The sequence below is a fragment of the Netta rufina genome (assembly GCF_964035555.1).
Source record: "Netta rufina genome assembly, chromosome: 3".
NCBI classification, from domain to species: Eukaryota; Metazoa; Chordata; class Aves; order Anseriformes; family Anatidae; genus Netta; species Netta rufina.
The window spans coordinates 22,275,575-22,288,534 of record NC_140125.1 but is presented as its reverse complement, the minus strand read 5'-3'; the positions used below and the strand labels follow the sequence as shown (position 1 = coordinate 22,288,534).

Genomic DNA, 12,960 nt, shown 5'->3' with positions numbered 1-12,960 from the left:
AGGGCTCTATCCAACCTGGCCTTGAACACATACAGAGATGGGGCATCCACGATTTCTCTGTGCAGTCTGTAACAGTGCTTCACCACCATATGAGTAAAGAATTTCCTCCTAACTTCTAACCTAAATCTCTCCTCTTTCAGATTGAAAGCACTGCCCCTTGTCCTATCACAATATACCCATGTAAAAAGGTCATTCACCATCTTTCCTATAAGCAACCTGTAAGTACTGAAAGGCTGCAGTGAGGTTGCCCCAGAGCCTTCACTTCTCTAGGCTAAACATGGAAGAGAAAATTTAAAGATAGCATGGAGTTCAAAATAATGTACAAGAAGTTCTGAAGTTATTGCAAGTGTTCAAAGTCAAGCTGGCACTAAACATATATGTATGAGGTACATAAAGCAGAAGTTCAGTAGACCATGCAAACTGAAAAAAAATCTTCAGAAGAGATAGAAAGACAGTGTATGTCTACCTCAAAAACATCAGATATTCACTGGCAAAAGCTACATGTCTGGATAAATATCCACTCATCATCAACTGAGGAACATAAGGGTCTCAAAAGTTTATAAATATTGGTCATATTCCCAGCAGGTTTAGATAATAAGGTGGCAAATGCTCTTTTGCCGTTTAATGGGACGTTATTACCTCAGAGATCTCCATTAATTTATGGGAGAGGAAAAAGGTTATCTGCAACATATGCTGAAATCAACTGAAATCAAAATCCAGACCATGACAGTTAAGGAAGGGAGCTAGGCATCTAGACAGTTGATGCAGAACATGTAGAAAATTGTAATTACTGACACACAGCTAGTTGATGTAAAAGTACAGGAACTACTTTATACTGCGAGGATGTCTCTTGGTCTCCACGTGGAAAACACAAAAAGAGTAATAAGTTATTTCAACTGGTTAATTTTATCTTTAATTTCTCCTATTTTTCATTGATTTAAAATTGGAACTTAGGAATTCTCCTTCTGATGAATCAGGATGATACTCAGTTATGTGAGATCTTCTCTTTGAAATCTCAGAGGTGACTTTGTTGTTTTTTTTCCAAAAAGACAAAAGCAAAGACACATTTCCTTGTTTTACATACCACATACGTCTCTTTTTCCTTAAAACAAATTTGTGTCAAAGAATTACATTGTGAAAGCAAGCACTAGTTCTATAAATAAAGAACATACACAAAATATTTTACCAAAAAGAGACACTGAAAACTGCTACCTGAGGTTTCTGTCTGCCAATAGGTGGCAGGGGTTCTCCTGCATGGAAAGTTGGAGGCCTTTTACAAGTTGGCCAGTCATAAAGTTCATCTGTGAAGGGACTCTTCACTTGCTGCTGCCTGTGGCTCAGTGGCTTTGACTGCCGGAGCAGCAGTTCCATTGGATCTGGGGATTTTCTGAACGGCGAATTATATATGCCTGCAATCTGAATAGAAGATGGGTTTACCTTTCACTTCAATTAACTCACAGTTGCAGTTACAAAAGTGTTTAAATAGGATAGTGTAACACATAATCTGTTTTAGCCCTCCCAGTGGGTATAATTTTCATTTTATTCAAGCAAGAAATACACAGCTGATTTTCGTGGACCTCAAGCCCTCTTTTCTTTTGGTCACATCTTTCCTCTTCTACAGTAATAGTCAAAGAAATATACTGTTTTTTCCTTAAAAATAAGGTAAATTGTACAAAATTACAACTAGCTTTAAAGACAAGTATTATGCTTGTTTTGAAATTTAAACTTGTTTATGTTTCTTTAAAAGCCATTTTAAATTACTATGCATAACAGAAATAAAAATGTATATTACTTATTATTTCTAAGCACATATGTAAAGGCTAAAATAAATATCCATACAAGGAAAAAGATAATTTTTGTCCCTTTAGACACTGTGTTAGCTAACTCGCAGTTTGGCATAAGATGGTTGAAATTACAACATATTTAAAAGTAAAACTGAGAGACTGGCTACAGGAAAACACAAGAATATTTATTGAATACCAAAAAATAGTAACTGTTGTTTGTTGTGTGTTTTTTTTTCAGCAAAATTTTTTATTACATTTCTTTAACCACTCACATCTATTTAGTTTTACTAGTATAAAAACTGTGAAAAACAAAAATTAAGATTAAAAAATATGAATTTTGAATTGAACTAAAAATTTACATTCTTCATTTAATTTTGTTTCTTTTTTTTTTCAGAACAAAGAAACAATATGCTATTACATCAGTAGTTGCATTAGTAGTGTGATATAATATAATAATTTCTAATATAAAGCATACATTTCAAATTCTTAGCTAGTAATCTCTATCATTAACAGTCTGTGAATATCTGGCAAGACAAAATTATATGGTAGACTGGTCCCAAATCATTCTGAATGATGATCATTCTACATTCTTAGAAATGTAGGAATTTTATCAGTTGTATATAAACAACACTCAAGCATATGTGAGTTTACTGAACAAGTTATATCCATTCTGGTTAATAATTACTATGTGCTAAACATGAGAATTGGTGTACCAGATTCCACAAAGCCACTAAATTTCCAAATTTCCAATAAAACAGACGAGATGCTTAAAAAACATTGGCAAAATAAATAAATAAACTGCTTTGCTTTAAGGAAGATTGTATTTTCTGCAACCATATACAGTATAACAGACTTTGACGGTAGATCAGTTTTGCTCAGTTATAATATATCATGTTTTGCATTTATCATATTTATTTGCTTTGAAGCATTGAATAAACATAGAATAAAAAAGACATCAGTCACTGGTTGTTCCTTTAGTTTTCAGGATGTCAACTATAATGGCAGAGATCCATGTTTCAAATAGCAGATAAGCAGGATTGAAGGGGTGACTGCAAAATTGCAGGTCCATCTCTGTGATCTGTAAAATCCAGCTGCATTTCAAGGTTTGGTTCTACACCTCTTGCTCTTATTCACCTAAACATCTCATAAACTTGCGGATTCTCCTTATGATTTATTTTTTGTTGTATTTCATCCATTACCTTGTTACAGTTTTCTTATCAGTGCAGCATAGTTTTGCTTGTGAACATTCAGTGACATGCAAGTCTTCCATAAGCACAAATTCCATATGTTGTCTCAGGTTTTTTTGAACTATTGAATGCATTCCTGCTACGTATTTGTTACACAAGTTCTCTCATATATAAAATGACACAGTCAAGGTCTTCCAAACAAATTAGATTCCAAACCAACCATGGTCATATAGCTCTTCACCCATTAGTCCTACCATGCCATCGGATCTGTCTATACTATGAATTTTTGCCTTTATTTTGCTGATGACAGTAAAATAGAAAAGTAATTGTGATTACCATCTTTGTACATTTCACTGAATTTCACTGTACTGATACTTTATCTTTCCATCCATTCCTATGTCCTCTGTGTTCAGTTGTTATATCCTGACTAATGTGGAGAGTACATTCTAGCCAAGCCACATGGCCTCTGCATAGGGCCCCAGGTAGTGAGAAAAATACTGCTCTTTTACTGTATATCTGCAGCACACATTTTATGGAAAACTACAATATAAATGAAAATACAAATGTTTTCCATGAGAAAAACATCTTCTTGTTCACCACTGAGAATCAGGGTGTTCTGAAATAAACTATTCTGCCATAAAAACGGCATGCTGAAGTTTCATCCATGGATTTATTAATCAGTAGGAAACCCTGATCGGGGTTTTTAAAAAATCCTAAAATTTACACAGCTTTTTAAGATATGTTTAAAAATAATATAAAAATAACATAACATAAAATAATAAAATAATAAAATAATAAAATGCCAAAAAGCAAATTGGTTAGGAAAATTTAACAGAAGAAAATTTAGATTTCTTCAATCACACAGCACAAGATTGTTTCTTGTTTGTTTCCACAAAGAATAAAAATACAACGTCTTAAATATTTCAAACATTTTTCCTTTAAAGAAATACAGGCAACAATAACTTTAAAGTAATGTTTATCTGGGCTCTGAGAAATGGCGTGACTTCTATCATTCACATTTACAGAAGTATTAATGGACCTATGAGTATAATGGCTTTCTGGAATGGCATTTCATAATCTATATTGCGATACTATGTATGTTCTTGACATTTCTTTGTTTAAACATTTGGCAATAGAGGAATCTGTATTCAGAGTTCAAACACTGAAATGCAGTGCACAAATAGGATTGGCTTTCAGCACTTCTAATGACACCAAAATTAGCCATAATAGCTTTGGGAACTCACTGATTCATTGTCATTTGGATTGTTATTTCTGAAGAGGTGCCTGAACATAGAGTCATCTTGTGCTGTTCTTTCTTTCATATATTATCAGGTTAAACATACATAAATAGTGTATCAGCTATGAAAACAGATTTGCAGTTTTAGTGAGGAACATTAGTGAGGCCAGCTAGACACTTTGCAAGATGTTGCTTCTTCTACAGTTGAAGCTCTTTGTGAGATCTGGGTCAAAATTAATTACGAACTGCATTTTAACTAATGATTTTTCAAGCAATCCTGTTAATTACTTTACATTTTAATTATATATGTTCAAGTATTCGAACAGACAGATAGCAGAGCAATCAGCAGAGTTCATATCTAGATGGATAAAATTAATACTAATTTACTCTAAAATCCCCAAGGTTTGTGGCTAGGATTTAAGCCTAGATTAAAAATTGGCAAAGTTTGGTAGCAGAGACAAGGGGATGAGTTTGGTTTTACTTTCTAGTTCAGACCAATCTCTGGCAAAATTCCTTCACTTTAAAATATCTCTGCAAATCAGAGTCATTTTTGTGACTCCTTGCTTGTGTGTTGTGTGCTGACGGATGTGCTATTCATTCTACCCTTTGCAGGAAGATAGCAGTGTGCAGAAATCTTAAGAATCTGGAGGATCAAAGGTTTTGATACTTAATAATTTTTCATATCTTCCTGAGACCAGTACAATATATTAAAAGCATTATTTCACCTTTTCACTGCTTTAATGCAATATCCTCTCAACTACAAAACCATTGTAGTTAATACTGCTTTTTCAGTGGTAGAAAAATATATGTCCTGAGATACTACTCCATCCTTTGGAATCAAAGTATGAGGTAGTTTTTGATTTTCTTCACTTTTAGTCCATACAAAAATATGCTACCATCCCAAATGTTATATGTTACAAAAAGTACCTCTTCTGTAGTGAGTATGACACATTTTTCTGTACCTATGTTCTTCACAACTAAGAAGGTCCTCTGTCAAAGCCAGCTTTCTGAGACTCCATTTCCAGGAACAATTTTCTAAAGTGACAAACACTATGGGGAAATCTGTGCTACTGTTAAAAAACCTGCAACTGAGTTATTTGCAGTACTGTCATGCTGACTTCCAACTCAATAAGACCAAAGAAATCTCAGGAGGGGACTCTGCTAATAGCTTCTTACTGACCTCCTTACATCAGGCTCTTCTGCTGAATGGTGGCCCAATGGTGAATATGGCAAATGAGGTGTGAAAGCACAGATTTTTGTATTTTTATTTTTTTTATAAGACTATGGTTCTGACTCGTCAGGGGAAAAAAGAGAGAGAGAGAGAGAGAAAGAGAAATGAGTTATACTATAGATATATTTTTCCCCTAGAATTCTCTGCCTCAGACCTTCCATCATGGAAACCCAAGCATGACCTGGAATATTAATTGTGTCAGGTCAACCATACTGGCAAATGTATCATTTGTTACCCAGTCATCCTTAGCATTACATTAGTATTTTGAATCATTTTGCATTTCTAACACTCTATCATTTAGTTTTCTCTCAATCATTTTCTTATTTTTATAATTAATGGTGGCATATAAAGAAAAAATAATCAGAAAAATAGATATTAATTTAATGAAGGAAGGAAAAGGAATCAAGGAAAAATGTCTGTGTGCATGTTTTAAATATTCTGTATCTCTTCCACTTCTTATCCTAATCTTAGTCTACACTGTAGCATTTTTGTCTTTTCCTGTTTATCATTTCTATAAGCAGAGAAAAAGTTAACTGTTACTTAACAGCTACTGTTCTGAAAATAATCACACCTGCAAAATTAAAAATCAATGAAGTTGAGCTGAAGAGTAAATGTAAGCATGAAGTTAACAGAAAATGTATCCTCCCTCATGTATTTTAAATATATTTTACTGTAATTCAACTAAACTATAATAAAGGTATGCTCTGTTTTAATTATTTTTCCATATCAACTCTGAAAGTACAATAAAAAATACCTTTGATGGAGGAAGCCTTTTCAAGCAACTGCCACGGTAAGAATCTAAATAAGGTTCTACTTTCTCAGTCTGCTCTTTTAATAAGGAGTTAAATGACTCCTTCTTCAAAATGCATATAAGGAGATAGAAAATACTTCAACAAAATGAGGAATTAACTTTAAAATTCTTTTTTTTCCAATACATTTTGTACTAAAAAAAAAAAAAATAAATCTAAGCAAGCTGAGAGAAGAGGTAAGAGATCTTTAAAAGCCATAAAAGTAAAAGCATGAAGGAGAGCTGTGAATGAAATATTTGCTAGAGAAGGGATTGCTGAATCAACACTGACCAGTGCACTTCATCATAATTATCAGGACATACTACTGCCAGGGGATTTATAAAAATCCCACTCAGCAAATAATTGCCCTGCTGTTAGGAGATAGTCGGAGTGTTAACACACTGTCACAGTCCAGCGTTTAGTAAGATATTCAACATTCAATTACTCTTGCTGAGAACTAAAAGGAAATATGATCATTTCTCAGCTACTGCAGTTATGCTTCCACATGAATTCCAAAGAACAATCTTGTTAATCCCCAGATATAGTTTCTCTAGGAGGTAAAAGAAATACCTCAAAACATTAATGATTCACAAGGAAAAAACAAAACAAAACAAAACAAACAAGCAAACAAACAAAAAATCTTGTTTAAATGATGCTGCAGCAACATCTGTAAGAAAATGAATTTAAAACTTCTAAATAACTATTTTTTTAAAACTTCTAAATAACTATTTATGTTTATTACAGGCTGTAAAAATTTTCTTTAAATTAAGAAAATAAAGGGATAACATCTTTAACATAAAATGTATTGGGGAAATAGTCATCTATTAAAAATTTGTATATAATATCCTAGTAGCAAGTATAATAAAATGATGTCCACTAAATCAAATTTGAAACTTCAAAATATTTAAACCACATGACAGTGTCTTCTCCTAGGAATAATCTGTGACTTTGTGATTAATATGGACATATTTTTATATGAGAATTAATAGATATAGCATAAGCATTATTCAGATATTGGAAAAAAAAAATTCCACATTCCAATTCAAAAGAAAATATCCTTGCCATGGCTGATAATAGAAAAAAATGTCACCCATCCAGCAAAATATATAAATGTCAGTTTAGTGCTCACTGAGTTAATGCTAGTCCTTGGGCCTGATCCTGTAACCCTTATAAAATCATACTTAGGAATTGTATCTAAATAAGAATTGGAGGACCTTACCTGTCATTATAGATAAGGTATTTTAGCTTTGTTTGAGATAGAGTTTTATGTAAAGACTGAAGAATTCATAAATGAGTGATGAGTAGTGTATATTCTTTCAAGTGGGATTAATTACCTGTCTTCTGCCTAATATATATTCTGTTTAAACAGAGTAATAGAAGCATTAATTATTGTTATTCTGCTTTTCAGATTTTAGTTAGCTTAGTTCAGTCCTTTTCATCTCTGAAATATTTTATTGATACCAAAATAATAGTACAATCACATTTTAAATACACATTTGTAAGTAAAACAGGCTGCAATTCTATGGACTATACAAAGAGGTGTCAAGGAAACATTCAAGTCCCTTGTCCTGGCCACAGATCATAAAATCAACCTCTAAACCTGCAGAGACACTAAGCTCTGTTGCAGGAAGCAGAACTGTAACTGAGTCTCCAAATAGGCAAGAATTGCTTGGGTTTAGACAACAAGATTAAAGATAAATAATAGCTTAATGCATGGATCACTATGTCACGATATCCAAAACACAGCAGACAAACAAACGCTGAGGCATCCCAAAAATATATTGTTCTTTCACTGATTGACTCTATGACCAAGGCATGTTCTGTCAAACCTAATTCTTATGCAGGCTCTTAATGACATGACTAGATCAGGAATAATAACTTGAATGAGTGAGTGATGGCATAGGAAACAATACTCATGATGAAGATACAAAAGAGACATTCAAAGTTTTTTATTGACTTCACATGTGACTTCTAACTGATTTCAAACAAGCAATTTTAACTTACTTAATGACTTTATTTTAGAAATAGGAATGGTAAATTACATTAGTGTTATCATTTGTTCTTTAAGTGCTAGAGTGAATATAGGATTATGTACAAATTCTACAAACCTCTAGAATCATCCTGCTTCTACAACTACCCTGTATAAATGGAAATTGAAGAAAAATCTCTGAAAGCAGTTTCATTATTCCATGTCTCAATAACTGCATGTGAAAACACAGTTTTTATTTCCTTACTGCACAGGAATATTTTGAGGCTAAAATTATTTACACTCATTAGAAGTTTCAAAGAACCTTGACACACTTATGTAAATGTGACATTATTTATGTCTTTAAAATTAAACTTTCTTCAGCTTTCATTGTGATAACGCAAAAGATTAGCTTTATGAGAAAAAAATCAACTTGAAAAGCACTCTTTTTCTTACTGGAGAGAGAAAAATTTTTGTAATTATACCATTTTGAATTTGAATCTTTGAATTTGTAACACTAGAGGTTACCTAGGGCAATTATACCAAAAGACTGGAGAACCTCTACTTGCTAGAAATAGAAATCATGTGGAAATTTACTTTGTTTTTAAAAAAAAAAAAAAAGAAAAAAGGCAAGAGAATTCATTCACTTCTCAACTAACAAACAAAAAACACACAACCAAATGATGTAACATTTAATTGATTTTCATTGTTCCTTATGTCTGTTGCATTGTGTTTACACATGAATCTTCCCTTACTGATACAGGTTTATTCTGACAGATTTATTAAACAAATTGCTGCAGTAAACCTGTAGGATCAGACAATGATTAAAACCTCAAAAAGTGGCAGTATGTTTAACAAACCACTCTTCAAAGAGACTAATAAACGATGAAGTGAAGGGAGGTTTAAGGTCCTAGTATTGTAAACAGGAAAGAACAAAGAAGAGGGAATGAAGCCATGTTAGTTAGATTAGTACAGACAGTCAGAAATGAGTAGAAATATGTGATATGTGAAATGAATATGATAACAAAACAAACAAACAAACAAAAAAAACAACAGCATTTTCTTAAAAGACTGTTGAAACAGAAAAACTGGAAGCAAAGAAAATGTAAAATAAAGATAAGAAAACAAACAATATATGAGGGAAGATATACAGTTCTCATGATGCCCATTGCAGGACAAATGCATTTCCCAAATCAACAGTATGTATTAGATACTAAGAAAGCATTGAATATTGAATTGAATATTGAAACAGTACAAGTTAATGAAAGAACTTTACTATTATTTACTATTATTATTCACTTGCCTAAGAAATGAAAAACAACAGAATTGGTGTGTACATCACTCATTTTGAAGCCTCATTAAAGCAAGGATACCATCAGTGCCACTTCTTAATCAATGAGGTTCGCTGTTGAGAAATGTATGGCATTTTATCTTCATGACTTCTCCCATGCCATCCTTAACTTCCCTTTACTTATGCACTCATCTCTTATTTAGCATCTACTTCTTCTGCTATTATAGGTTCAAAAGTTACCTCAGGAAGACCACACATCACATCAAACTTGTATACAAACCAGTTGGACAACTACACATCATGCGACTGTATTCCAATAACTGTTTCAGGAACATCAGTGGAGCTCCAGACTGTGCAAGTGTGAGCGAATGTGGCTCTGTGTGTGAGCTATTTAGTTCATATTTGTACTGTTGTAATTTCCCTGCAATATAGATTCTTTCTTAAATGTTTGTACCACAACATACACAAAGCCCCCATTCAATATATAACTCCCTCATCATTTTTCTGACCCTGCAGCAATCCAACCCTTTTGCCACCTCAATTGACAGTAAAACACAAAATGTGGTCATGTTTTTTTTCTAAGTTCTCAGCATGTACACTTCTGATAGAACACACAGCTTGTCCTTTAAACTCTGCCATTAATCCTACCCACAGGAGTAGAGCAAGAATTTTGTTGCCCAGAAAAAAACACAGAAACACAGATTATGCAATTCAGATGCTGAAAAAGTTTATGTAGAGGGACCTTCTAGCTAGTGGATTTTTAAATCACTAATTCTGAATACAGAGATCTCTATTATGCTATGCTTGCACATGCTTAGTATGAGTGACATGCCTTGTAACAAGCTATTTAACAGCAGCTCTGGGAAATATCACCATGCCTACATGGACAAACCTTTATACAACTCAGTTGTAGGTCTTTGCATGGGATCAATAACAAAAAAAGAACTCCAGCTTTACATACTATTGTGTATTAAGTTCTTTTTAACAACAGATAATTTTCCAGTGTAAAATCATTCTCATTTCTTTGGACAGTAAATTACAGCCAAATTTTCTTGCTGATGTTAAAAGTAGAAGGTATCTAAAATGATTTTATAATAAGGAGACTCTAGGAAAAATAGACAATGTAGTGCTGTTGCAGAACATGGCTAAAATGATTAAATTTGTTCTATTTTTAAGTTCTTTCACTCACTATCTCTACAAAATAGAATGAGAAAGAAATGAGAATGAGAATGTCTTTTTTTTCTTTTTTTTTTACCAGGGAATGTATAAAAGGGAGAAATTGGAAACACTTTCACTTAGCACTTGTACTTAAATAAGACTTTTGAGAAGAGTGAATGGGAAGGACCCAGTCTTAGGGAGTGGTGGAAACTACTATTTGACTTTTCACTGACAGGAGAAATACATCTGGAATGGTGCATAGCCATTTAATTCTTATAGAAGGTAGGTCACTGGACTTGTTGAACCTCAGTTTGTTCACATGGGCCCACTTCTCAGGCTTGTCCAGGTCTGTTTGGATGGCATCCCTTCCTTCAGTTGCATAAATTGCACCACTCAGCTTGGTGTCATCTGTAAATTTGCTGATGGTGCACTCAATCTCATCATCTATGTCACTGATAAAGATAATGAACAGCACCGATTCCATAACAGACCCCTGAGGGGCACATACCACTTGTCACAAGCCTCCAGTTGGACATAGAGCCATTGACCACCACTGTCTGGGTGCAACCTTCAAGCCAATTCCTTATCCACTGAATGGTCCACTCTTCAAGTCCATCTCTCCAATTTTGTTTCAAGTATTTCTAGAATGAAGAATCCTAAAGGGCAAAAGCTGGCCTCAAAGTCTAGGTGAACCAAACATTTCTGAGTGTGCATACAAATAATTTTTTGAGTTCAGAAGCAGTGAGAGTAACCCTCTAGATATAAATATTTCTTTGTTCAGGTACAATGCCTTCCAGAAACACAAACAGCTTAGTTACTGGCCACTTCTAGTTTACCCTATTTTGTCCTTCTTTTTGACAGGAACATTAAACAGCATTAACTAATATTCCTTCACCAGCAAACTGAGACTGTAGGTGTGTATAGTGTCCCTTGAGGCACAAGAGTTGAATTATTTTCCTATAGTGAATACCTGTGAATAGAGTGATACATCTGGCTTCCAAGATGGAAGTGAATATACAAAGAAGGCTTGCTGATCAAACATACCTGCCAGAAATACTGCAAGAAGGATTTAATGTACATTGAGAATCCTCTTGAAAGAATATTTTATAAAAACAGAACACTGTAGTATAAATTGCTTTATATACTAATGCCATTAAAATGTAGCTGCAAGTCTGTCTGAAAGCTAGGAAAGCTCACTCTGTCCTCTTTAATTTAAATGGGATTTTTTATGGTACAAGCTTTGGAAAGTAGTGAGAAACATCTGACTTCTTGGCAGAGAAGTGATGAGTGATTAAACATCCATGGATAGGTGGGGACATTCAGTGATTGGGGCACCTACATTAAAAAAAAATTAACCATTTTAGTTCATCTTCAGGAAGTATTAGTACTTATAATGAATGATAATTTAATCCCCTGAATGTTTTAGAGACAGGATAATAAAATTACAACAGTAAAGAGGGAGGAAATAAAATGTAAAAGGTAAGAGCTAATTCATTCTTCATGCTAGCTCAGTCCTTGGCCTTTCCTGAACAGGCACTGCCAATAGTAACAAATTATGTATAATCATTTTGTGATGTGGACTGTTCACTCGGGACTAAGCTCAAATGACCAAACTTGCAGCCTTGTCTCTTAAACTGTGCATCTGAAGATCAAAGGACAGTGCTTTATCCACTGAATCCTCACCTTTATAAGAATAAAACTGCCAGGTGTCCAGAGACAGAGTTGGTGTCAAACAATGTCATTTTAGACCAATTGTTTTTCAAGTTCTTACAGGACAGCACATTATGTTAGAAGCATTTTAATCAGTTGTGCCCTCTGAATATTCATTACTCTGCTCCAGGAAGAATTTTGTGGATTTAATTTTTCCTCACTTAGAGCATTTATACCTAATATAAGCGCAGTAATTTCAATAGAACTAACTCCTGATTTCCAGTAGTGTAAACAGGGGACACATATACTCCATGTAATGCTAATGAATTGCAACCTCTGTTGGCAGGAAAAATGTAATTAATAAAAACAATACAATTATCAAATTTATGATAATTTAGCATTGAATTGAATTTAAATACAGAGTTAAAATATTTTTATCATATGAATTGACAAACAGGAAATAAAGACTGATGTAATTGATAAAAGTTATATAATTTTGAGTTCTACATTAACTACAGAAAATCAAAACAAAAGCTCTGAAAAAAAAAAAAAAAAAAAGCTGAAATGTAACTTCATAGCATGTTTTTGCTTTATACAAAAAAATCCCTAATCCAAACTCCATGGAAGTCTGATAAATGACTTACATTATCCTAAAGTGGAATTGCTTA

At 33.4% G+C, this 12,960-nt stretch overlaps 1 protein-coding gene across 1 annotated transcript in view; it reads right to left on the bottom strand.

Annotated features, from left to right (window-relative positions):
* The window catches only part of SPATA17 (spermatogenesis associated 17), a gene marked incomplete at its 3' end in the record, with an annotated part of 94,971 nt that overhangs the window by 36,386 nt on the left and 45,625 nt on the right, over positions 1-12,960 (bottom strand). The window contains exon 7 of the mRNA XM_084283407.1: positions 1,213-1,416. Coding sequence (XP_084139533.1) covers positions 1,213-1,416 — 204 coding nt within the window. The remainder of the gene's footprint in view (positions 1-1,212; positions 1,417-12,960) is intronic.